The sequence below is a fragment of the Ochotona curzoniae genome, unplaced genomic scaffold (genome assembly GCF_017591425.1).
Source record: "Ochotona curzoniae isolate NIBS_2020 unplaced genomic scaffold, NIBS_Ocur_1.0 patch106, whole genome shotgun sequence".
In the NCBI taxonomy this organism is placed as follows: Eukaryota; Metazoa; Chordata; class Mammalia; order Lagomorpha; family Ochotonidae; genus Ochotona; species Ochotona curzoniae.
The window spans coordinates 758,637-784,591 of NW_024466647.1; the positions used below are offsets into that span (position 1 = coordinate 758,637).

The 25,955-nt window shown below is 41.0% G+C and overlaps 1 protein-coding gene across 2 annotated transcripts in view; it reads left to right on the forward strand.

The window, feature by feature from the left end:
- The window catches only part of LOC121166283 (BRISC and BRCA1-A complex member 2), a 418,479-nt gene that overhangs the window by 223,370 nt on the left and 169,154 nt on the right, over positions 1-25,955 (forward strand). For both annotated transcript variants that reach the window (XM_040995412.1, XM_040995413.1), the window contains one exon: positions 9,807-9,916. In XM_040995412.1, coding sequence (XP_040851346.1) covers positions 9,807-9,916 — 110 coding nt within the window. The remainder of the gene's footprint in view (positions 1-9,806; positions 9,917-25,955) is intronic.

The following is a 25,955-nucleotide window of genomic DNA, read 5'->3' on the forward strand; positions in this document are numbered from 1 at the left end:
TAACAATTCGTGTGTTGTTGAAAACTCATGTGTTACTCTAAGAATAAAAGATTAACAGTTGTTCCTAAAGCAAACTTCTGGAAATAACTAGGTTTGAATATGAATCTGAATATAAACTAATGTTTTATGTACTGTTTGCAGGATGTCAGATGATAAATGGGACTTATATTAATTAGAGTCATTCCATTGATTTGGAGGATTGGCCTTAATCATTTCTACTCTTTCCTAGAGAAGAAGTGAAATGAAAAGTTAAAAAATAGGAAAAGAAAAATTAGTCATGAGTATATGGGGTAAAGTTACTAATTAGAAAGCATTTCATTGGCCTGTAACTATTTGCAGTGTATTTTTTGGCAAATCTTTGTGGTTTGTGTTCATAACCTCCATTTGACCTTTTACAAGGAGACTCAGTGGTTGGGCAAGTATGTGAAAGACAATGTTATTTTGTCCTTGTTAAGGTAATCAGTCTGTCAAGAAACTACTTCTACAGTGAGATTATAAAATGAATTTGTCTCTGTATTTATGTACATGGTTATGTAACTTTAGTTTCAGATGTTTTATGGGTTCTATAGTATATATAACTAGTTTATGTTTGTTGAGAACCATGAGTGTTTTTTAATTTTCTATCATTTTTATGCAGTTCTTTGTGGCTAAATGGGCCCAACTGGAAACTATAATGCTAAGGGAAATGAGTGAATCCCAAAAGGCTAGATACTGCATGTTTGCCTTGATTTAACCTGTAATTTTTGTTTGGTTGGTTGTTATTTTTTTGAACGTGTCATTGATACTGTCTCAACCCAGATGTTTTGAAGAATTGAACTTGCATTATTTTTAACATATTGTTTACTCAATACTATGTCAATTAATTCCATAATGTTGTATATTGATGATGAGGTTTTGTTGGGGCTTTTAACTGACCAGAACTTTACTCTGTTAGCTCTACCTTCAGACCAGAGAAGGTCTCCCCAAGAGGCCACTGAACTTATCTGGACAATAAGACGCTGGACTTTATGCTAGGTATATGCTTGCAATGAAGGAATCTCAACTGAACTTGAACTGTGGTTATGCAGCAAGGTGGAGGAATCCACTATGGGGGGGGGGAAATCCCCAGTGCCTATAAATGTGTATCACATAATACAATGTTAATAACAATAAAAAAAGAAAAAAAATTTCTATCATTTTTAAAAGATTTATTTATTTTTATTGGGAAAGCAGATTTACAGAGAGACGGAGTTCTATGAACAGACTTGCTGTTCACTGGTTCACTCAAGTGGCTACGACTGACCAAGTTGATCTGAAACCAGGAGGCAAGAGCTTCCTCCAGGTCTCCCAAATGGGTGCAGGGTCCCAAGGCTTTGGACCATGTTCTACTGCTTTCCCAGACCACAAGCAGGGAGCTGGATGGGAAGTGGAGCAGCTGCGAAGGAACCAGCACCCATATGGGATCTTGGCACATATAAGGCGAGGATTTTAGCCACTGAGCCTTCGTGCTGGGCCCAAAATTTTCCTTCATTTTGCAAAAATAAAATTGCAAAGCTGAATATCATTTCTAAATCAGCAAATGGTAGGTTAAGTCAGGTTCCCAAGTGTTCTCTTGTCTTAAGATTGCTGTATTTCTGGGCCCGGCACTGTGGCCTAGCGGTTAAAGTCCTTGCCTTGAACGCCCTGGGATTCCATATCGGCACTGGTTCTAATCCTCTCTGTCTCTCCTCCTCTCTGTATATCTGACTTTGCAATAAAAATAAATAGATCCTTTAAAAAAAGATTACTGTATTTCTAAAGAACTTAATGTATTGGGCCTGTGTGGTAGTCTAGTGGCTAAAGTCTTCACCTTGCATAAGGAGGGATCCCAAATGGGTGCCAGTTCTTGCCCCAATGGCTGCATATCCCATCCAGCTCCCTGTTTATTGCCTAGGAAAGCAGTCAAAGATGGCCCAAAGCTTTACGACCCTGCACCCACATGAGAGACCTGGAAGAAGCTCTGGGCTCCTGGCTTCAATTGGCTCAGCTCTGGCTGTTGTAGTCACTTGTGGAGTGAATCAGCAGATGAAAGATCTTCCTCTCTCTGTGTATTCTCTCTGTATATCTGACTTTCCAATAAAAAATAAATAAATCTTTTACTTTTTTTAAAAAAAGAACTTCATGTATTATTGTGTGCTGAAGCAAAGATTTAGCACTGAAGTTTCCAGATATCATTGATGAGATATGATTGATGGCTGCAACTTTTATATAATGGGTTCCTGAAAAAAATCACTGGATTTAGGCAAAAAAAAGGTTCAGAATTGATGTTTCTTTGGAAAAAAAAGTAAAACAAAGCTTTCAATCTCCATACCCCAACAAAGAAAAAGAAACATGGATTTATCAGGCCCAGTGCAGTAGCTTAGTGGATAAAGTCCTTGCCTTGAACGTGCCAGGATCCCATATGAGTGCCGATTCAAAACCCGAAGGCTCTGCTTCCCATCCAGCTCCCTGCTTGTGGCCTGGACCACAGCAGCCACGAGGGAGACCTGGAAGAGGCTCTAGGCTCCTGGCTTCAGATTGGCACAGCTCTGGCTGTTGCAGTCCCTTGTGGAGTGAATCATCGGATGGAAGATCTTCCTCTGTGTCTCTCCTCCTCTCAGTATATCTGCCTTTCCAATAAAAATAAAATTAAAGAAAAAATATGCACTTGTCACTGCTCTTAGTTAACATTGAATAGTTTCAGTATGCCAGGTCCTTTTATCCATCCAGGCACACACTACTCTATACTCCAGTGTGGCATAAACAGAAAACCCAAACTGTATTTCTTATGTCATGTAACCTAAAAATGTATTCCAGAACTATTTTGTGTGAAAAAATAAAATGTATAATGAGGTTAGGTGAAAAACTAGAGAAACAGTTATATAAACTCAGAATTATTGACTGGATTTAACTGAACATTTAAGTTTTCTACAAAAGAGTATCTGTAGTAGAAAGTCAAAGGCTGGAATACACGACAAAATTTATAACACAGGTAATAGTAAAGGGTTAACAAATCTAATAAAGCCAGCAAGAACCAAGAACCTTAGAGCAAAGTGGGTAATGGGTTGGATCAGGAAATTTAAAAAGAAATGATTAATGACCAATAATCAAGGGAAAACTTGTCTAGTCAATATGGGTCACAGTTTCTAGCTACCAGATTGTCAACCTCATTGAAAAAAAGAGTGATAACAACCAATATTAACCAGTTACTCTGGGTGAGAAAGCAGCAGCTCCTACTGATAAGAATGCATGTGACCAAATGTGACTAACTTCACAGATGTCAGCAAAACAATCTGTTAAATTCTATCAAAATGTAAAATGCTAATCACCTTAGCCCAGCAAGCTCAGTTTTAGTTTTTTCTTTTTTTTTTTATTTTATTAAGAAATAAAAGAAAACAAGAAGAAAGGCATATGTGCATGCAAATACCAAAAAAAACCCATAAAAACAAAACAGGCATAAAGGAAGTAGGAGTCCCGGGGCTAGCATTGTGGTGTAGCAGGCTAAAGTTGCCACCTGCAATGCTGGCATCCTACATTGATTGTCTGCTAATAAACTGGGAAAAGCAGAGGAAGATGGCCACCTACATGGGAGACCTAAGTAGAACTCCTGGCTTCTCCTGGTCCATTGCTCGCTATTGGTGGCCATCAAAGTGTATCAGTTCTCTCTGTCCCTCTCTTTAACTCTGACTTTCAAAATAGAAAAATAAAGCTTTTAAACAAACAAACAAACAAACAGAAAAGGTTCTTTGTGGAGCCAGAGCCACCAGTGGCTTCACTTTGTTCCGTGAGCTGTTGGGTCTGAGGACTCTTGCTGGGGCTGTCAGAGCACGCCTGAGATTGTGCACATGTTTTGATTCCAAAGGCCAGTGAGAAAGGAGTGGAGAGAAAGGCCCCAGCTAGGGTAGTGTGCCCATGGGCCATACTTGGCTTCTCCTGCACACACTTGTGTCCCAGGTGATTGGTGAGGTGAGGTCCAAGATGTGTATGCATGCTGAAGGACAGGGCCTGGGAACCCGTTTATGATCTTGGGTTCCTATGGGTGGGCAGAGCTTCAGGCCAACACACCACCCAACCAGAAGACTGGGCTTGGGATGACCTGACTGGGGAATCCATTTGTTCCCAGACACATGGATTGCTCAGGGAAGGGGGTACGGGGATGTGAAGGAGGGAGGACTACTGAGGGAGAATGTTATAGGTAAAGAATGACTTCTGCGGGATTTCTACCGACAAGGCCACTGTACTTGCAGGTAAGCAAGGGGGCTGAGAGTTTGGAGGGAGGAAGCTGGAGGACCTTTCTGTGTCACTGATGTATCCGCGCAAATGGGAGATATGAGTTGGGCTAATTAGCATTACCACTGCCAACCACCACATACCAGTACAAACAAAAGCTAGGGCTGTGACCTAGCTGGCAGGACTAGATTATAGTACCAACCAGTAAGTGTTGGAACATGGGATGAGTCAAGTTAGGCTGGGCCATGACACCAGCCAGCATGCGAGAGAACTGGGTCTTGGAGCAGATTCTGTGGGGAATGTGTGGGCCCAACCCTGTGCAACTGCAATTACTGCTGCGCTCAAGAGCTAGAGGTAGTGACAGGCTGAGCTAGGTATGACCATGGTACAGTCCGATACTCATGAATATTGAGGCTGGGAATAGGCCGAGCTGGTCCAGGCTGTAGCACCCATAGGCACACCCAAGAATAGGACGTGGGCAGGCAGGGCCACAACATCTACCAGCTCATATAGAGGCTGCAACAAGAGGGAGCAGACTATGCAGGGTAAGGGCAAAACACCTGCCAGGACATGCAAGATCTGGGTTTTGGAATGGGACCTGGTGGGGGAACTTGGGAAACTTCCCTGGTGGGCCGTAGCTCCCACTGGTGAGCATGTGATTCAGACCTGGGAGTTGGTCAGTCCATTCAAGTTAGCTTAGCCCATCGGCAAGTATGGGGGTTGGTTCTGGAGGGGTGGACCAGACAGGGCTGGGCCAACCTTAGTTCGCTGGCATATGCAGAAGCTAGGCTGGAGTACAGGTTATGCTGAGCTAGGCTGACACACTTCACAGGTTTGCATGAAAGCCAGGGATGGGAGCAAACTGGTCAGGGCTAGGCTGTAGCACTCACCAGCAAGAATTGGGACTAAGAGTGGGTGGGCACAGGTCAGGTTAGCATCGAGTAGCAAAGGCCAAGATGTGGGATAGGTTGTGCTGAGCAGGATCAGAGCAACCATTGGCATGTACAACATCTATGGCTGAGAACAACCTGACTGGGGAGGTAAGGGGATACCCTGGCTGAGTTGTGGTTCCTGTTGTTGAGCTCAAGAGTTAGAATGGGTGCAACAGTCTAGGCTGGACATGACTGCAGTGTCCCTTGGCATGGGTGTGGACTGAGTCTGGGGTGGACCAGACTGGGCTACACTCCAGCACCTACTGGTGCTCATGGGAGTCAGTTAGGTTGTGGGACAGGCTTAGCTAGGTCTCAGTACCTACTGAACCATGTGAGAGCTATGTCTGGGCGTGGACCAGGTGTGGCTGGGCTGTAGCACCCAACAGTAAGAACCAGAATGGGTGTGGGCCGGTTGGGCAAGGCCACTATTCCTGCCAGGACAGGAGTTAGACTAAATCACTCTGGTCCAAGGACCCACAGTTGTGCACAAAATCTGCCACTTGGAAGGAGACCTGACAACAAGAAACTTGGGGAAGCAAGTTGCTCTCCCTGCAGGTGAGTGCATGGCCAAGTCTGGAGGCTGGCTGGGCTATGCTAGGCTGTAGCACCCTCTGCCATGAGCTGGAACTGGGAGCAGACTGGGCAGGGCCAGGCTACAGCATCCACCACCAAATATCAAGGTGAGGCAGACCATGCCAGACTGGACCACAGCACCCACCAGCACACATGTGAGACCTGGGTGCGGGGTATGCAACTATGATAGAGATGTTTCAGGGGGTCCCCTACTGGGCCACTGCTCCCACTGGGAAGTGTGAGAACTTGGATCAGGTACAGACCAGGATGGGCAGGGCTACAATACTTGTTGGCCTGCATGTTAACAGGGTTAAGGGGAGAACCAGACAGGATTAACTGACTGTACTCACTGGTACGAGTGTAGGCCAGAATAAGAGCAGGCTGCTTGGGCATTGCCCAGCATCAGCGGGCAATGCTGGGGCTGAGGGCAAATCCCATCAAGTGAGACTGTAGAATCACCTAGAGAGTGCAAGATCCAGAATAGGGAGTGGGTCCAGTAGGGAAACTGGGGACCTCTCTGATGGGTTGCAACTCCCACTGGTGAGCATAAGAACCAGGGCTGGGTATGGGCCTGCATAGACACAGCCAGCATGAGTATGGGCTGAATAGTGGGGTTGTTTAGGATGAGCTAGGCTTCAATACCCATTGGTGTGTATGAAAGCTAATGGGACAAACTAGACAAGTATGCTACACATACTGGTAAGCACAGGAACCAGGGCTGGGGGCAGGCCAATAGGGAGTTATTGAGGGTCACTATGACTAGGCTGCAGCTCCCGCTGGTGTATGTGAGGGCCAAGTGTGTGGTGGGTAGGATTGGGCTGGGCTGCAGCATCCATTGGTTTATGTAAGAGATGGCACTGGAGCAGAACTGACCCAGCAATTGCACCTGTCAGTGTATGCATCGGTTGATGTCAGAGACAGAAAAAGCCAGACTCTACTGGCAAGCACATTCAATTCAGGACTGGGGTCACTTCAAACGGGATTTCTTTGGGCAACCCCCCAATTGAACCACTGGATTCAGGACTCAAACCATGGGAAGAGTGGCAGCACCTGTGGTCTGACACTGTGGAGTGCCTGTGTCTGAAAGGGGCCTCCTCAGTTACTGAAGATGGTGCAGTGGACAGCATACCCAGATGCACATGGAAGATTTGGCAGTCCATTGGAGCCTACAGAGGACATCTGGTACCATAGCAGAGGAAGGAGGGCAGAACAAATTGGTCAACTATCCCAGCACTGACAGCAAATATCTGGGCGAATGGAGACTCTAAGGTGAACTATGTCAGGCATTGGACCTTGGAAGGATTTACTCATCCTTGGATCAGTGAGACTAACAGTATTTCAGAACTATTGAAACTACTCATGCAGAACCTTTGGAGCATGCTCTACATCAGGGACCCTGGGATGACATTGGGTGGCCATTCTCCATTATTGGGTACTGAGATGGTTGGAAGGCTAGGTGTGGCTTCTCCTCTTGACTTCCTCCACACCCCAGATATAGGAAGAAGATTTGGAAACAATTGTCTCATCTGCTTTTCCCTGGTCCTTGGCCCTTCCCACCCTAATCAACTGTGTAAATATCATCAAAAATAAAATAAAAACAGAAATAGACCTCCCACTACTAAAGGACATATATACACATTCACATAAAAATATTTATTGCAGCACTGTGAAGTAGATAAGAATTGCAAACTACTACAATATTTGTTGCTAGGGAAATGATTTAGTCAAAATAAATTCATGCCATGGAATATTATGTGACTCTTTATAAAGCATTTTGTGGAGTGATATGTATGATATGATCCCATTAGGCAAAATAAAACAGTAAGTTAAAGTACCTATTTAGATGCAAGCTTGTATCCCTGCATGCTTGTGTGTTTGTAAGCATGGCCAGAGCTGTTTGAATTTACATACACCACCAACCTTGGTTACCTCAAAAAGCGGAAGGTAAAGTGGAGGTGGGAGAATTTCCTCTTTATAAACTTATGTACACACATACACATTATGTAGTTTGGCCTGTTTAAACAAGCCCGAATTTTGTAATGTAAAACAGAACAATTAAAAAATCAATATTGAAGAGTCAAAGTGAAAGGAAGGGGAAATGGCCAAAGAAAGAGGATATCTGGTAAATGTGGTTTCTTAGAATCAAGGAAAAGGAGTTTCTAGAGATGGGAGATTGTCTTCATCACATTTAGACATCATGTAAGAAAAGGACAAAGATGGGTCTGCCATGTTTTCTAGGATATCTGAGTAGGAGCAGTCTTGAAGAAGGAGCACTGTGAGTAGGCTGTTTGTATGGAGCTGGAGGGACGTATAGGAGGGAAGGTGACGGAGAGAAAGCATAGAGAACTCGGAGAGGAGAGAGATGAGCCAGATCCCAGAGACTAAGCAGAGTCCAGCAATATTCTTGTCTTTCCTTTTAGCATTTTGGCTGTTTAGGATGAAAGACTAGTGTGACTGTGAATGTCATACCACCACATCTTACAGAGCAAGGAGACTGAGGTTGTTAGAGCTAAGCAAGGTAAGCATGGTGGCCAGCTTCCTGGGGTGCAAGAAAAGAAGGAGAGGGAGTAGGTTGAGTCAAGATAAAGGACTTCTTAACTGAACTTCCCAGTGCTCAGAGGTTGGTGAATTCTGAAGTCCATGTTGGAAGCCTAGTGAGCACACTTGAAGATGTAGAAACTGATCCAGAAGTATAGGTCAGGCCTTACCAGTCCTTGTGAATGATGTGCAAGTCTATTAACTGTTTTCAAATTTCATATTTTACTTGAAACTACTACCAACCAAAAATAAGTTATTAATCCTTACTAAATTTGATCCTTACAAATTAAGATCAATATGCTACTAGATCTATGCTAGTTAAGTATTTTCTTCAGATGTCTGGCAGACACTTGAAGCTTGGCAATAATGGTAAAGTATGTTTATGCAGTTCTAAGTTCCACAATCTTGATTTAGGATACTTCATCAATGTGTCATTAGTGCTAACTGAATTTGGCTATCATATTAAATCGTTGCTATTCCTGAGCTTAAAGAAATCTGTTGATTTGTTTATGTATGTGAGAGAGAGAGAGAGAAGAGGAGAAAGGAGTGAGAGTATGTATATTCCTATCTCCTGGTTCATTCTCTGAATCCCTACAGTGACTGGAACTGGGCTAGCCTGAAGACAGGAGCCAGAAATCCAATTCAGGCCTTTCACATGAGTGGCGTGAGCCCAGTTACTGGAGCCATGACCATTGCCTCTTCCCAGGAAAAAGCTTGAGCCAGGAGCTGCAGTCTGTTATCAAAGCTAGGTACTTGGGACACAGGCATTGTAACCAGCATTTTAATTATGAGGCTAAATGTCCACCCTTCTTGATTATTAACTATAAATCACAGTAAGGTTAGCTTTATTGTCATCAGTTTAGTTTATTGTGGTTTATTTGGTTAACCTCATAATGTTTATTAGTTTGCACTTGGATCGACAATGTTTTTTAATCTTACAATTAGAATTCCAAGACATGTATGAATGTTCTTATGGTTCAAATGAGAATCATCCATAATCATTTTGTAAGGCAGATATGTACCTACCTCCCCTGTCCTTTGTGTGGGGACTGTTTCATAGTGATCTGTTTCCTATCAATTTTTTGCTATTTAAGTAACAACTTAAGTAACAACGTAATGTCAAGGTATAATAGAATTACTCGGTAGTATAACATTTTTTGGTGTTTTAAGATATAAATCATATTCAAAGCAATGTTAACTGCAATTTGATGTTTGGGGATTTTTTGTTTGTTTGTTTTCTAATTCTTTTCTAAGAATTAAAACCTTACTACTCATTCCAACCACCCTTGAATGTGGAAACAAGTGGGGTAGGTGGTGGTCTTTTGCCTGGGCGTGATAAACTTTGGCCAGAAGGTTTCGAAACCATTTTTTTCTGAGTGGAATAACATGCTGAGTGGCAGAGGACATGCTGGATCATTCAGCTGGAGCAAGGAGAACCTTCAAATATGACCGCCATGCTGGGGGACATGAGCTTGTCACTTACAGGAGGTGAGAAGAACAAGTACTGATCGTTTTTGTTTTCTGTTCCTTTTTAAGGATGTAAATGAAGATCCTGGCGAAGATGTGGCCCTCCTTTCTGTCAGCTTTGAGGATGCTGAAGCCACCCAAGTATACCCCAAGCTGTACTTGTCACCCCGAATTGAACAGTAAGTATCAGTGTCGCTAATGTTGTGTACTGTGGTGCTTCTAGTTGCTCAACCATTGTATTCTTTCTTTTGCCATTTGTGACTCTTGACATTCTTTCTTCATATTAATGTCTGTTTCCTTAACAACAACAAAAAAATTCTTGTATTAGAAGTTCAGGCTGCAGAGTAAGGCAGTTTGGATTTGCCACTGTATTCTTTTGAGTCCTTGCTATGCAGTTTGCCTCCTTGTAAAGAGTAAACAGTAAATCCAAAATAGTGATATCTTTTAGATGTTTCCTAGGGTACAAGTGATCATAGCATGAACAAAATTGCTGAGCAACATCTGGTTAAATTTCCTATGTATTTGTAATTCTTAGAGTTACTTTTGAAAATGTAACTACTCTCTTTAAAATATCAAGCAGAATTGTATTAAGAGGATAGTACAGGTAGTATTAAAAGTAGATAGCTTTAAAAGATGGGTGTTTGAATTAACTTTCTGTGTTTAAATAGATGCATATGATTTTATACAGCATCCAGTTCTGTGGTAGAGGGAGTTTAATAATACACTTGTGTTCTAACCTAGTGACTTTTCTCATCAGTAATGAATTTTGTGATGACTGGCTTCACAATGTGCTTATTGTTGGCTAAGTGCTTTAGTAGCTTATTCTACTTCAAAGGAAGCTGAAATTCATTGAAAATGGATTATAAACAGATTTGGTTGGGAATTTCTGACAGGACAAATTTTTCATTGGCAGCACAAGTTTTTACAGACTCTTATTGAAATGTGTTATTAAAATTCTCTATAAGTCATTTAGTTGAGGCTGGCTAATGTCTGTCTCTGAGATGTGGTCACCATCCATTTTCATCCCCTCTGGCCTTGGTTGTTCTAGTTTATGAATCATGGACACATAATCTTATAAACCAATATAATACAACTATTTGTACTGAAATATGGGAGATTATGGGCATCAGCCATCTATAGGCATTCTCTCATTTATTTATTTATCTTTAGCAGCACCTAGGACAGGATTATACAGCGGGGTAGCAGATGCTCAGTGGATGTTTTAATTTTTTGACCTGGAAATCCTGACTCATACTAGTAAAGGTCCAAAGGTGCTGGCGACAAGAAATGGAGTGCTGAGAGGCAGTGTGGCAGACTCTAGCTGACCCAGTCTCCCCTTGGTTTCTGCCACTTTCCAGCTGATGAGGTATTTGACATCTCTGAACTTGTTTCCTCATAAAATAGAGATCAAGAATATGCATTTCACATTGTTGTTTTGAGGAATATATTGCATACTATTGATGAAGAACGAATTGCAGTGTCTGGCACTCAATCAAAAACTCCATGAGTATTGCCTATTAATGTTGTTATTAATGTGGTTCATAGGAGAAGAATGGGTGAGCCAGTGGTTAGCAGGGACAAGTTGGGGCAGAAAGGGAGAGAGGATGGCTAAGTAAGTGAGTAAATAGCTAGTTTGAGAGTAGCTATCCATTATGTACTTAATGAGTTAAGAAGGTTTTTACTAACGGGAAGAGATTTAATGAAACAATCTCAAGATAGGGATAGCAGGAATATATTAGTTAAGCTGTGGGCAAAAAATTGCTAGCTTAGAAAAAAATGTTTGAGGTTATTGTCTGAATTTACAAATAAGTTGGTAAATAAAATATTCTTTAAAAACATGTACAAATAAAAATTTGAAACTATGATGTGCAGAATTATTTGAGAAGAGCATAATTTAAAGTCATTTTTCTTATTTCCTAAATTTAGCTTTCCATATTTCCTCCTCTCTTTATGTTAAGAACTGGTCACAGCAATTCCTTCCAGTCTGTTTTCTGTTATTTCCTTCTCATTGCCTGTCCTTTAGCTACACTTGAACAGTTTGCTCAGTTCACGCCTGTTGTCATGTTTTCTATATTTTTACTAAAACTTCCTTCCATGTACAAGGCCTTTCTCTAGCCCCTCTTTCTATTGAAATATTGTACATTTTCTACAACCTTATTCAATTTTCATCCCTACTAACCATTTTCTTGTACACAATTAGTCTGGCTTTTCATGAGCTCTTTTTAGCACTGAATTTATTATATTTATTTTGTAAGCTATCCATTATAACTTTGGTTGGTGATGCATTATTGTTTTGTTTGAATCTTTACAAACTACTAATGAGTAAGGGACTTCTAATAAGTAAAGAACAAATCTTTTCATTCCTCTCTTTTGCATTGCACAAATGCAGTACATAGTAAATAATTGTCCCATAGCAGTCTTCTAGTTTGATAAACAGTTCTCACAAAAATATTGGAAAATGCTACAGTGATATTTTTCTTAGTTGATTCAAATTCATTTTACTATATACATATAAACTACATACATATAAAATCCCAAAGTAGATTTTCAAAAGTTGTTGTATTCTTAACAGTTTTCAAAGGTAAAAAAAAAGTAGGCTTTAGAGAAAGATTAGAATGCAAAGAAATACACTTGGGACATGACTTTGTAAGGACTTATATATTTGCTAAAGTTATTACAATGCCCCTCCCCTCCCTCATGGTTTTGCAGGGTTTTATTAATCTTTGTTCAACTATAGTCTGAAAATATTAAATGAAAAATTCTGGAAATAAACAAAATTTATAAACTCTAAATTATATTCTGTTGCAGATAGCATGGTGGTTTTCTTGGTTCCCCGAGTGTGCCAGTTTGGATGTGAATCATCCCTTTGTCTAGCGTCACCACACTGTATGTGCGGCCTGCTGGTTAGTCACTTAGTTGTCACTCAGATATTAGATCAGCTGTCACAGCATAATGATGCTGTGTCAAAGTAACTCTTATTTTTGTTGATAATGGCTCGCAAGTAGGAAAGTAGTGGTGTTGGTGAATCAGCTATGATAAAGAGGAGCTGAAAAGTGCTCTTTTTAAGTTAGGCAAAAATTATTAACATAAAACAAGAAACTGAACACTAAGATTGATATAAGAATGAATCTTTTTTCCATGGAATTATAGAGGAGGAGGATGAAATTTCTGCTGGCTTTGTTGTTACTCTTCAAACTACAGAAGTCATAATAGTTGTACTTTATCATTGTTGTTAACTTCTTACTGTGCCTAACATAGAAATTAAACTTTATTGTAGGTATTTATTATAGGCGAAAACATAGAATAAAAATGGTTTGGCACTATCCTAGGTTTCAGGCATCTGCTGGGAATCTTGGTTGTGTCCCTATAGAAAGGGAGGGCTACGCTAATGCCTTTGGTTAATTCTTGCAGAGTTTGAAACAGAGAGCAGAGGTCCTGCCTTTGTATGGTTATAGTTGACGAGTGAATGACTAGGAATTGGTACTGTTTTTATGTTGAGTTCTCATTTGTTACCTGTGTGTCATATTGTTGTGTCAACTCTTAGCTTTCCCAGCATTGATTATAGACCCAGAGCTGGAGAGTTCTTTCAGGAGTCATGGGAAAAACATGCGATGCGGACCCGCCCAAAGCTGATGCCAGGCCCTTGCCCTGACTCAGGCTTGCTCTCCTCTTGGCTTCTCTGTGACTCTTTCTAGGAAGTTGTAAGCCCAATGGAGTGCCTTACACAGGCAGAGCCTCAGGATGCCAACAGCTTGATTCATGTTAGGTATAAATCATGAGGAGAACCATGAGTTCCCAGCAACTCAGGCCCCAGGCAGGAAGCAGAGCTCTCTTGAGCCCAGAGAAGCTCTTTCCAGTCCTGCTGTTCTCTCTCTGTCTCACCAGGTCCATCTAATGGACAAGGATATCATGCTCATATTGTTTGTCCTAGCATTCAGAAAAGAAGATCTCTTTGGACATGTGGGAGAAGGGATCACTTTGTTATATCCTAAAGGTCTCAAAAGCATGGATACCAATTCAAATAATCCCAACAAAAGACAACATCTGTCAGATATATTGGTAGAAAACTCCCAAGTGTTTTATGAATTGCTGGAGCTCTGAAATGTGATCCCACTGGTGAAGTCTGTTTTCCTGGGTCCAGGAATAGTTGTCTGGTGTCCCTGACAGCCCTGGTGCACATGGCTGTATGCCCTTCTGGTGTTTAGATGCATATTGTTCTCTGGTCTCCTAATTACACATGGTTGTGACTTGGAAATTCAATACTTCTGAGAACTTTGTTGTGCTCTTGTTGCACATGGTATGTGTATGAAATAAGCATATACCAGGTCCTATATGTTCAGTTTTTCTGAAACTGAAATCAGTCACTGGAATTAGACACTGAATTCTATACTTTTTTTTCTTAAATTGGTGAGTTGTGCAAAAAAAAAAAAAAAGTTAGTAGTCAGTGATTTTGGTTGAATATTAGGGAAGGAAAAAAAAAATTGTACATCATTGGCCTCTCCTTATCACCCGATAGGAGAGCTGAGAATTTAACGTTACATCATCAGACCTGGCACTCAGTGTGTTCTACCTTGCCTCATTCCCAGACTGTTGGCAGTTTCAGCAGTGAAACCAAAGGTTAAATGTGAGCAGTGCTCTTTCCCCAAAGGGCTGGGCCCTTGTCTTGGCTCCAGCTAGTTTGTGGGTGTGGCTTGAGGAAAACTGGCTTCCTCACTCCCTGTACTGTTCCCACTCGGTGTATAAAAAGAGGCCTGCAGCCCCTGAGGCAGGACAGGTGGCATCTTTCACAAGTACTGAATTTGTTTTTAGAACTTTTTGTTGTTAAGCTGCAGGCCAGCACGGAAATAAGTCCTCAAAGCTTACCAGCCCATAAATGTTCGTTCTTAGTGAGGCTTGCGTGTTTGCTAGCATGCATGTGTTCCTCCTGTCAGGCAGTGAAACCCAAGTGAGAACTGGCCAATTGTACAGCCTTATGCTATGTGCTTCAGAGGCTAACAAGAGAAGTGAAATATGGTCCACGCCTTAATTTGCCTGTGATATAGGAAGGGGGTAAGAATAAACAGGGCACATTGCAACTTGCGGTTTAGTGTATCAGAAGCCCTCTGTTGCATCCCTTACTGGCCAGTTATCTGGGCTGCAGTTCCTTAACTTAAGTTTCAGTGTATCTTCTCTAAGTGTTGTATACGTGAAAGGCACACTGTGGTACTTGACCTTCTTTGATGTTCAGCTTATGCTTCTTGAGTTGCAGAAAGAGTGAAGGTAGGCGTCCTCATTACTTTTAGAGTCCAAGGGAGGGGGAAGAGCTCGTTTCCATCAGGCTTGGTAGAACACGGGCTTTGGAAGATTCAGGGAAGCCTGGCTTTTCTATTGTAATGTGGCTTATGTAGGGAATAATTGTGTAACGCTACAGCAATCATAAAAGGGTATTTGTTTAGTATTTTAAAATGTCCAGAAGCTGGTTTCACTTTGCCATCCCATCTGATCCTTGTGACAGCATTCTCAGCATCTATTTTATAGAACAGGTTTTTTCCCTATAAACCCAAGTTTTTTTTTCTGTTGCAGACAGAAAAGTTTCCTTGTGAAGGGACCAGGTGAGCAGGGAAGAGAGAGGGAAGGGAAAGCAGCTCCGGAGAGAAAACTGGGAGGTGGGGCGCCTCTCGAAAGGGGAGGGAGAGAGAGACACCTAAACCCACGTTTTTAGACAACCTCCCTGGTCTCTCTCTCTGCCTCTACTCCCTTTTCCTTTTTTCAAGTCATTAAATTCCGTTATGTGTCCTGTGATTGCATCCAGGACTGTTTTCATGGCTTGCTTTCTTTGTGAATGACCCACAGATGTGCTTTCCTCATCAAGTAGTAGACATACCTGTGTGTGTTTTCAGTTGACGACTTAGATGACAACTGCTTAAAACCAAATTCGTCATTGCTCCAGTACGTTTCTTCCTCACAGGCAGCTTCTCTTCATGACAGTCATCATTTTCACTGATTGGGTGCTGCAATTCAAGGGCAGGTAGCACACCCTTACCCCTTAGCTAGCCATTTGTGGTGTTGTGTTGTCTTGAAAGCTGAGCACAAGGTGCACAGGCCCAGTATTCAACTTGCACTGCCTGCCTTAGTTGTCGCATCTTCTCTGGGCTTTTATTTATTGTTACTATTTTTTAAGATTTTATGTATTCATTTGAGAGAGAAAGAGATTGATTTTTCTCTCCACCAATTCATTCCCCAAATGGCCACAATGAACAGGGCTGAGTCAATTGGAGACCAGGAACTTCCTCTGGGTCTCCCATCTGATTGACAGGGATTCAAGTGCTTGGGCCATTTTCCAGTGCTTTCCAGTGCATTAGCAGGAAACTGGATATGAGGTGGAGAAGCTGGAATTAAATCAGACGCCCAAATAGAATGTCAGCAGCACAGACAATGGCTTCAGCACTGTCCACAGTGCAGGCCCCTTTCTCTGGGCCTTTGAACTTTCTGTCTAACTTTCTGCTGACTCCCAGTTCCAGTGTGTGCAGTTCTGTCACTGTCTCCTAGGTAAGTGCCAGTCATATGAACCATCAATTTCTCTATTGTCAACAAATTGAGTACACAACTCTCAGTGTGGCACCCGACAGTGCCATGGTTATGGTGCCAGCTTGCTTTTTCAGTCTGGATTCTTAGGTATGTATTCTCTTGATCATCCAAGCTAGGGTTTTTATGATCAACTGAACACGCCTGGTGTTTATTTCTGTTCTGTTCCTTTGCTAAGGCTGCTTCTTGTACCACAGTGCCAGATTTGTTTTCTTTCCCCTGCAGGGTCTATTAAAGTTTTTAACCTGCCTCTTAAAGACTTCTCAGTCATATCTTCCTTGGCATGGTTATTTGACTTAGCAGTAAGGAAGTTACTTGGTGCACTCACTTGTGTACCATACCAGTATGCCTGGGTTCAAGTCCCTGCTCCAGTTACTGTGCCCACTCCTGATTTCGGCTTCCTGATGATACATGCCCAGGGGGACAGCAGACAGTGGCCTGAGTACTTGAGTCCTTGCCACCTGTATGGGAGACCTGAATTGAATTCACAGCTCTTAGCTTTGACCTGACCCAGCCAGCCCCAGCCAGCCCCAGCCATTGTATCATATGAGGAGTAAAAGGAGTACTCTGAATTAAATAAAATAATGAAATAATCACCATCTTCTCTGTGGAAATTTTCTTGACCACTGCTATCTGCCCACCCAGCAGGACAACTTATTTCTCTCCTGTGCGTGTATGTGTGCCTTTATTGTCATGTTTCCTGATGGGTTAAACACCTGCTCCAAACCTGAGTCTCTATCTCCATCAGCTCAGGTCCACTGAGGCAAGCCCAGCTTCTGCCAAGCTAGTATTGCCCTGAGCCCTTCCTGAGCTCAAGCACAGCCCCTCCTGATGGGGCTCCCTGAAGGGACAGATAACCTGGAGAGGCAAGTGTGCCCCATGGACATTTCCTATTGCTAGTGTCTTGGGGCCTGCTGTAGCCAGTGGGCTAGTGTCCTTCATGGTCCCTTGGTAAGTAGAGAGAGCTGGAGCTTTATTTTATAGAGATGGTTTACATAGTGAATCCTGAGCTGAGAAACAAGATTTTGGTCTCATGTGACCTCTCATCTACTCCTCCTATGATCTCTCCAGCCTCATTTCCTTGCTTCTGTTCCCCAGTGTGCTGGCAACAGACACAGTTTCTTGATACAGTTGGTTGTTAATCTGTAATCCACAAAGGGATAAACTGAAAATTGACCAAGAGATCCAGGCAAAGGATAAGGAGAGATGCAAATCTAAATAATACTACTTAAAAGATATTCAAGATGGTAAAGATGTTAAAACCGGATGAGTCAGATTAAGTACATTTTTAGCAATAAGCAAATTTAGTATATTGTAATTTAATTTAACTTTAATACAAAATGCAACATCTTAGCAGAATGGAACGTTTTCATTTTAGATGCTCAAAAGATGCTTAGATTAGCAAAATTATATAACTAAGCACAGATAGAAGACAAAGATAATCCTTGCCATTAAAAATGTCCTTTATCAGTTGTCTCCAAAAAGAGACCCCCAAATCTCTTTGGGTGATTTTGTGTCAGGGTTTAAGTTCAAGAACATCATAGTAAGCATGGTTTTATTTTGCCTTACTTGTGTTTACTTGAGTCACTCTGATAATCCTACAATAAATATTGTTCTCCTGAAGTTGTTTTTTTTCCCTTTGATAAATACACAGTTCAGAGTACACTAAGACAACCAGCTGTCAGGAGAAAATGTGTATTTGGTTTTAGTGGAAAGAGCTTTCTTAGCCTCTGGGGACTAGAGATGTTCTTTTTACTAGTCTGGGAGCGGGGCCAATAGGGTTCTTCGTGACTTAGGATGGAATTCTGAAAAGTAAGTTCAGCAAGTTTTCGTTAGTGAGTTTGGCCTTTTGTCTTGCCTGTGCCTCCTGAAAGATCAAGAGCTCAGCCTTTGCTTTAAAATATTACCAAAAGAAAAGAAAAGAGAAAGACGAAGTAGAAAAAGAGAGAAAGACCAGAACAGAACTTAGTTGGGGGAGAAAATCCATCAACCCCCAAATTGCTTATTTTTTGCAACATTCTTGTATGGAACTCCACCTCTCCAGCCACTGATATCTCAGTGTTTTTATTTAGGCTTCTTTTCAGGCAGAAAATATACGTTTAGGAAGAAGATGTATATAAATCTGTGATGACTCACATCTCAGAGTGTATGTTTCTTAAACTCGTTTGCCCCTTCAGGTCTGTCTTGGATTTATTTGTGTACAGGGGCAGTTCTGCGCTTTAATTTTCTCAAATGTTTTCTTCTCTGCAGCATAATAATTCATCTAGAACTGTAAGAAATACCATGTCTTTATTTAATACCTCAGGCCTTTCACCTCCATGCTAAGCATTTCAAGCATTTTGGGTGGTTTTTCTCTGCAATGAGATGAGAAAGTTATGATTCTCAGTTGAACACTGTCTCAACAGCACAGTTCTGAACACTAATCTCTACTGTTTCACTGCAGTTTCTGTTTCAGTTCACTTACTAGAATGAAAGCCTTTCCCAGTGGAAAGTCTGAGATGGAGAGTGGCAGTTAATAAAAATAGTAGGCCGTGTTACATAGGAGCAGAGACAGTAGAATGTAGAAGAGAAAGTACTTAGAATGTGCTAGAACTCATGGCAAGATATCAACCCTCAGTTGCAGGAAGTAGAGTGAATCTCTCACACAGGATAAGTACGAAGCTAATGCGCAGACGTATCATACAGAAGATGCAGAATACTAAAGAATAGAAGTATCCAAAGTTAACACAACATGTTTAATGAGTAGTAGATTGTCAGACTCCTTTGAAAACCCGGTGAAGCCATATACCTTACCTAGAAAATACACACATGCAACAGAGTTGAATTCAGTGTTACAGGTTGCTCCCCTACCCAAAGCCAGTGCGTTAACTTTATTTGAGGATTCTTCTCGGTTTCATTCCTAGAGTTTTAAGTCCTACTCTGTTTTCCTGCTGGAGTATCCTCTGTGTTTCCAAAATCTAAACTGTATGCCAATCAGTTTCACATCCACATGTCCTTACATGGATTGCCCATCCTTTCATCATCCCTGTTTCGTGCCTGCATAAACCTTATTCTTTACCAAATTACTACTGCATTTCATGTCATCAAATGATAAATTCACAATGCCTTTTATGGAGTTAGTCACTATAACATATACATATATTTGAAAAAATGGGTACATATTTCTGCATTGTGTGTATGCTGCACATATGTGGATATGCACACATGTCTATAACTACATGTGTGTATGTGCATGCTCATACACATGAATTATAATAAAGTGCCATAGGCTGGGTTACTTCAAGAACAGAAATTTGTTTATCTCCATTGTTTTGGCTGAAAATCGAAGGTGCTAGCAGATTTGGATTCTGGGGAGAACCCTCTTCTCAAATGGCAAATGACCACCTTCTTGGTGTACCTTCACGTGATAAAAGAGAAAGCTCTGGGCCCAACGCACTGGCCTAGTGGCTAAAGTCCTCACCTTGAATGCCCCGGGATCCCATACGGGCGCCAGTTCTAATTCTGGCAGCCCCACTTTCCATCCAGCTTCCTGCTTGTGGCCTGGGAAAGCATTTGAGGATGACCCAAAACCTTGGGACCCTGCATCTGCATGGGAGACCTGGAGGAGGCTCCAGGCTCCTGGCTTTGGATCAGCTTGGCTCTGGCCATTGCAGCCATTTGGGAAGTGAATCAGTGGATGAAAGATCTTTCTCTCTGTCTTTCCTCCTGTCTATATATCTGACTTGCCAATTAAAAAAAAGAGAGAGAGAGAGAGAGAGAAAGAGGAAGCTCTGATATTCCCCTCCCTTCTCCAATGCGAACATTGACCTTATCATGGGAACTTGGCCCTCATGTCCTTATCTGAACCTACTTGCTTCCCCACCACCCCATCGTCTAATACATCATTGTGAAATTAGGGATTCAACTTACAATATTTGAAGTGATACAAACATTCAGTGCATAGGACATTTATTTGTATGTCTCTCTGTCTCTTATCAGTGCTTGATGTGTACTAGATTAGTAAAACCATTCTGTCAGCCGCAGGGCCTATGTGTCATGAAGCCAGTAGATTATGAACATTTATTATAAGGGATATACAATGAGTAATCATTTCTTCAAGACTTTTGTTGTTGATATTTATTGGTGTTTTCCTCAATTAGAGCCCATTTAACATCTTTCTTTAAAAAAATTAGCAAACATATTCATTGTAATAGGAAACAATTTTTTAATACCATTGCTTTGTCTCAAAGTAAAGAGCCCTGCCCTTTCATGCCTTCTTGCCCAACACAGATACCTAAGTGTCCTAACTTAGTTCATGGTAGGGTCAGAAACCCCTAGCAGGGACAGGGCTACAGGTATTGAAATGAACCCTTTGGAGTGTTCCTCTTGTTTTTGGGCCTTGACCTGCACGAATCTCATGTGATTCACACGAGGGCTCCTGCCTCTCAGATCTTGCATCATCTTCTCTTATAAACACATTTCTGTCTGCACAGTGATCTTTGAGTTGGTCCATTATGCTAAAAAAAAAGTGTCATTTACTTATTTTTCAGAATATAATGTGGGTGTGGATGGGTGGATATGTCAGTTGGGCTTTAAAATGAAGGTTGTTTTAGTTCATTTTCTCCCTGAAAAATGAGTGGTATATTGTGTCCACAGCATGATTTCAAAGTATAATTATTTAATACCTAAAGTAATGGTATGGTTCCTGTTTACAAGTGTTTGGTATATATACGTAATGACTAAGGCTCTTAACTGTAAAATTAATATATAAAGAGAAACTCCTTATACATTTGTTGTTGGAGGAAAGGTCTGATACCAAATTACCAGGTTTTACTGTGTGAAGTTTTATTAAAGAACATGTAATATGATCCTGGTATGTCTGATTTTGAGTCCCATAATAGAAGGTTAATAATGATTGTATTAGAGTTTTTCTGTACTTGTTAAAATTCAGAGACGCTGTCTTTCACTAGCAGTGCTAATGACTTAATAAATGGAGAAGCCTTTGGCTAAAACCAAACAAATGATGAGCTAACACGATGTCGTCAGCAGGTCTATAGCAAGGAGTGAACATGTTGTTTGCTAAAATGATGCTTATAGGCAGCTTAACAGAATAGAGAGTATGCTTGAAAAAGATGAAAATCTGTGACCTTGCCAAATTTCAGCTGAACCAAGCCATTAATTTGAAGAAGTTATACACCTCAGTGGAAAATATATTTTACCAACAACCTTTTTTTTTTCCTACATGCAAGGATTTTCCCCTCTGGATTTTTAATCCCTCCTCTCCTACTCCACCCCAATCTTTAAAAAGTATGATGTAATGTTGGGTTGCTTTGTGCCAGGTTTTCATCCTGGAACAGATTTTTATGGGCATGTTTCTCTGAGAAAATAAATTTGTGACCAAATGGTGATAACACTTCCATGTTTTCATTTCCTCCTCTGACCTAGTGTATTTTTCCTACCTAACTTTGTGAGAGTTTAATGTGGCTAGTTTAATGTGTTTTAAAGCTAAGGAAAATGATGTTGAAAGCTTTTAAGGATTTGCTAACTATAATGTACATGCTTGCTTGCAAAAAAAATAAATAAATAAAAAAGAAGAAAGTACATTATAGAACATGTTATTTTAAATTCTTGATTTTTCTAATCATACACTTAGAACCCAGAATGTTAGCGTGTTATTTTCACTTTGTTAGGGTTTTTCATCACAACCTGTTCATTTACTCTTTGCAAACTTACTTTTTTTTTCCTTTTTTGCTTTTCAAATTCTCTTTAAAATTTTTACTTTTACTTTTGGATTTTACGATACAATTCCGTAGAGTCTGGGATTCCACCCCTGACTGATTTTCCCCATATTGTTACAATAGCATAGTCCTTCATAAAGAGTTATAATTCCATCAGTCTGTTACTTAAGTGTGCTCCAACATTGTTGGTACAGACAAGCAATCTCTTTCTTAAAAAGATAGATAGACTTGGTCTTATAATTTCATGTTATAAGTTCAGATGGACATGTTTCAGAGAGTAACATCAGTGGGTACAGGACTGGGGAAGCTGTGGTGTGTGTATACAGTGGAAGATTGTTCAGCCTTTCCAGAAGGAATTGCTGCCATTTGTAACAGCAAGGATGAACTGGGGAACATGTTGCTAAGTGAAAACAGACACAGAAAGAAAATTGACCTCCCTTATATGTGGAATTTTTGTAGTTGAATGCAGAGTGCAGTGGTAGTTAGCAGGGCCAGGGAGAAGGAGGAAACGAGAGAAGTACATCAAAGGATACAGATGTGCAGTTAGATAGGATACGTGCATAAAGAGAGCCAATGTATGGCATGAGAATTAAAGTTAATTTTTTTTCAAATACCTGGACTTTACTCAGAAAGTAGATTTTATGTGCTGTTTGATTTACACACACACACAAATAGCTATAGAAGAAGATGGATATGTTAATTCGCTTGACTGTAGTAATTGATTTATTATGTATGCTGAAAACATGTTCATCTTAAATATATACGTTAAAAAATAAAACCTAAAATCCAAACTGTGGTATCTATTTCTACAGAGAAGTATGCATGTTTATGGGAATATATGTGTTTCCTGGGTATTAATAACACTAAAGAACATTTATTTCACATCTTTTAAGTATTGCATATGACTAATTCATTCAATCCTTAAAAGCAATCCTGTGATGTTGGTAACTACTATTTTCCCCATTTTGTAAATGAAGAAACAGATTCAAAGAGGATGAAAAAGTTACCCATGGCACACATCCAACAAGCTCTGTAGCACCATTTGAATCTAGAGGGGTGATGCTGGCAGGATTGGCAGCAGAGATCAAAGTGAACTTTAGTTTTATTGAGAATATTTCAATTTTTTCCAGGGTGAATCTAGACTCTTAATTATGAGATTAAGACAATTTTGTAAAACACAAATAGAATTAGATGGGAAGAAATTTACTAAATATTTACTCAGTAAGTACTGACTTAGGCAATGTCCTGTCCCACCTGTGGTGAGTTGTGTTCCTTCTGGGCTTGCTGGCATTTGGTAATTGTCTGAAATGCAAATGTGATTTTTTTTTACTACTACATGGTTTCTCCACCTTGGTAATGTTGAACGTTTTGGGCTGTATAATTCTCTTTTTTTGGAAGGTTTTCCGTTGTACTAAAAGATGTTTAACAACATTCTTGACCGCTGTGCACTAGATTTTCCTGGCATCCATCAACCCTCCAGTCTTTACAATCAGTAGTGTCTTTAGGATCTGGACAGTGGCCCATGAGTGGACAAGGACATGACAAAGTCATTTCCAATTGACAAGCACCAATCTGTCACTTTTCTAGAAACATAGAGGAATTTAGCTTTACCTGTGCTAAGCTTTAGAATGCCTTTTGTATCATCAAACACATTTTCTTTAGTCTAAGAAGAGACTGCCATGCCCAGATCATGTATAGCAATTAGGATTTGTTTTTAAAATTTATTTATTTACTGAAAAGGCAGAGTTACAGGGAGAAGGGAAGACTGAAAAAGATCTTCCATCTGCTGAGTCACTCTCCAAATGGACACAATACCCATGGTTGGACCAAGCTGAAGCCAAGAGTATGGCACTACACCTGGGTCTCCCATATGGGTGGCAGGATCCGAAGCACTTGGGCCATATTCCACTGCCTTCTTAGGTACATTAGCAGGGAGCTTGATTGGAAGTGGAACAGTCAGGTTCAAACTCATGTACTCAGTGCACATATGGTACACTGGTGTTGCATTTGGGTGGCTTAACACACTGTGCCGTGATGCCAACCCCCCAGCAATTAGAAACTAAGATGAAACCTTGGACTCTCCAATTATCCCTATCTTTCTTCTAAATGCAAAGGTTTCAGTATATGTATCTGCTATGTGTACTGTGTATCCAGTTTGCTTTTAGAGTCTCCTTTCCTGTCTTGTCTTAGTCCCAAGAAGGTCATAACTCTTTACTTACTGCCATATTTAAAGAGTTTGTTTTGGTATCGTTTATCACTTCATTTCTTTCCATTCCACAGTTATTTACTATTCAGCTCAAAGTTTCAGTACAGCTTTTGTGAATCAGACAGATTTGCATATTTACATTTTAGACTGCTTCTATAACCTCATTGAAAGGATTTGTCACTTCCTAGCATTCTAGGTCCAAAGACTAACTATCTTGAAGACCAACACGGCATGAAGCCCAATTTCTTTGTCTTCAAGGAACAAACATAGTATAACCAAAAGTAGGAATTTTCACCTCTACCCTCAACAACCACTTGTCCCTGTCTGGGCCCTCCTGTGGCTCCCATCCTGATTATATCTTGGTGAGGTGCAAAGGTAAACACTGGTTTAGGACACGGTTTACAATAAGATTGCTTTGGTTTAGAGCCCTGACTGCCACCCTCCAATTGCATGTAAGTTACATCACTCTCTATAACTCATACTTTCTTTATCTGTTATCTGTTGCCCTCGTGGAGCTTTTGGTCAGATTAAACGAGAGAATGTATATAAAAAGCATAAACCTAATACACGCTAAGTTGCTATTCTTTTTTTTTTTTTTTTTTTTTTTTTTTTTTTTGTAAAACAGAGAGATCTTCCATCTGCTAGTTCACTTCCCCAAGGGCTGCAATAGGCAGAGTGACAGTTCACTATCCAAATGGTTGATGTCAGAAGCCAAGAAATGGGAGGAAGGCAAATATTTGAGTATTTATCTGCTGCCTTCCTAGGCTAGTTAATAGAAATCTTAATCAGAAATAGAAGAACTGGGACTCCAGACAGCACTCCAATATAGGAAACAGGTATTATATGCATCAGCTTAACCTACTCTGCCATGACTCCCATTCCTATTCTTGCTATCATCATTACCATCTGCTTCCTTCTTCCCATAGTATGATCAGGGACCCTGATTTTAAAAATTCCTTCCCAATTCTATGTATTGCACATAAAACCATTTCGGATAAGTTAGTTGAAAAATTGAAAAACAGACAAAAAATGAAAAGCTTGGGCCCAACACAATGGCTCAATTGACTAATCCTTCTCCTGTAAGTGCCAGGATCCATGTGGACACCAGTTCAATCTCAATAGCTCCACTTCCTATCTGATTTCTTCCTATGGCCTGGGAAAGCAGTCTAGAATGGCCCAAAGCCTTGGGACCCTGTACCCACATGGGAGACAAGGAAGAAACTCCTGGCTCCTGGTTTTGAGTTGTTTCAGCGCCAGTGGTTGTGAACATTTGGGGAATGAATTAGCAAGTGGAAGATCTTTCTGTCGCCCCTCTTGTGAATCTGTCGCTCCTTCTCTTGCAGTTTTTTTTTTTTTTTGAAAGGAAGGAAGAGAGGCTCTGTCATTTCAAGAGCCATCTTTCTTATGGCTTGTGACTGTGGCCCCAACCTCACTCCAAACTTGAGAATCTCACAATAGCTGTTACCACCATCTGACCTTCTCTGTTCCATAGACTTTTTATGTATTCTCCACACAGCTTACAGGTTTTCCGGTATACAAATCCAGACCTTGGGCCCGGCGCAGTGGCACAGTGGTTAAGGTCCTCGCCACCCCGGGATCCCATATGGGCGCCGGTTCTATCCCGGTAGCCCTGCTTCCCCTCCAGCTCCCTGCCTGTGGCTCAGGAAGGCAGTCGAGGACGGCCCAAAGCTTTGGGACCCTGCACCCGTGTGGGAGTCCAGGAAGAGTCTC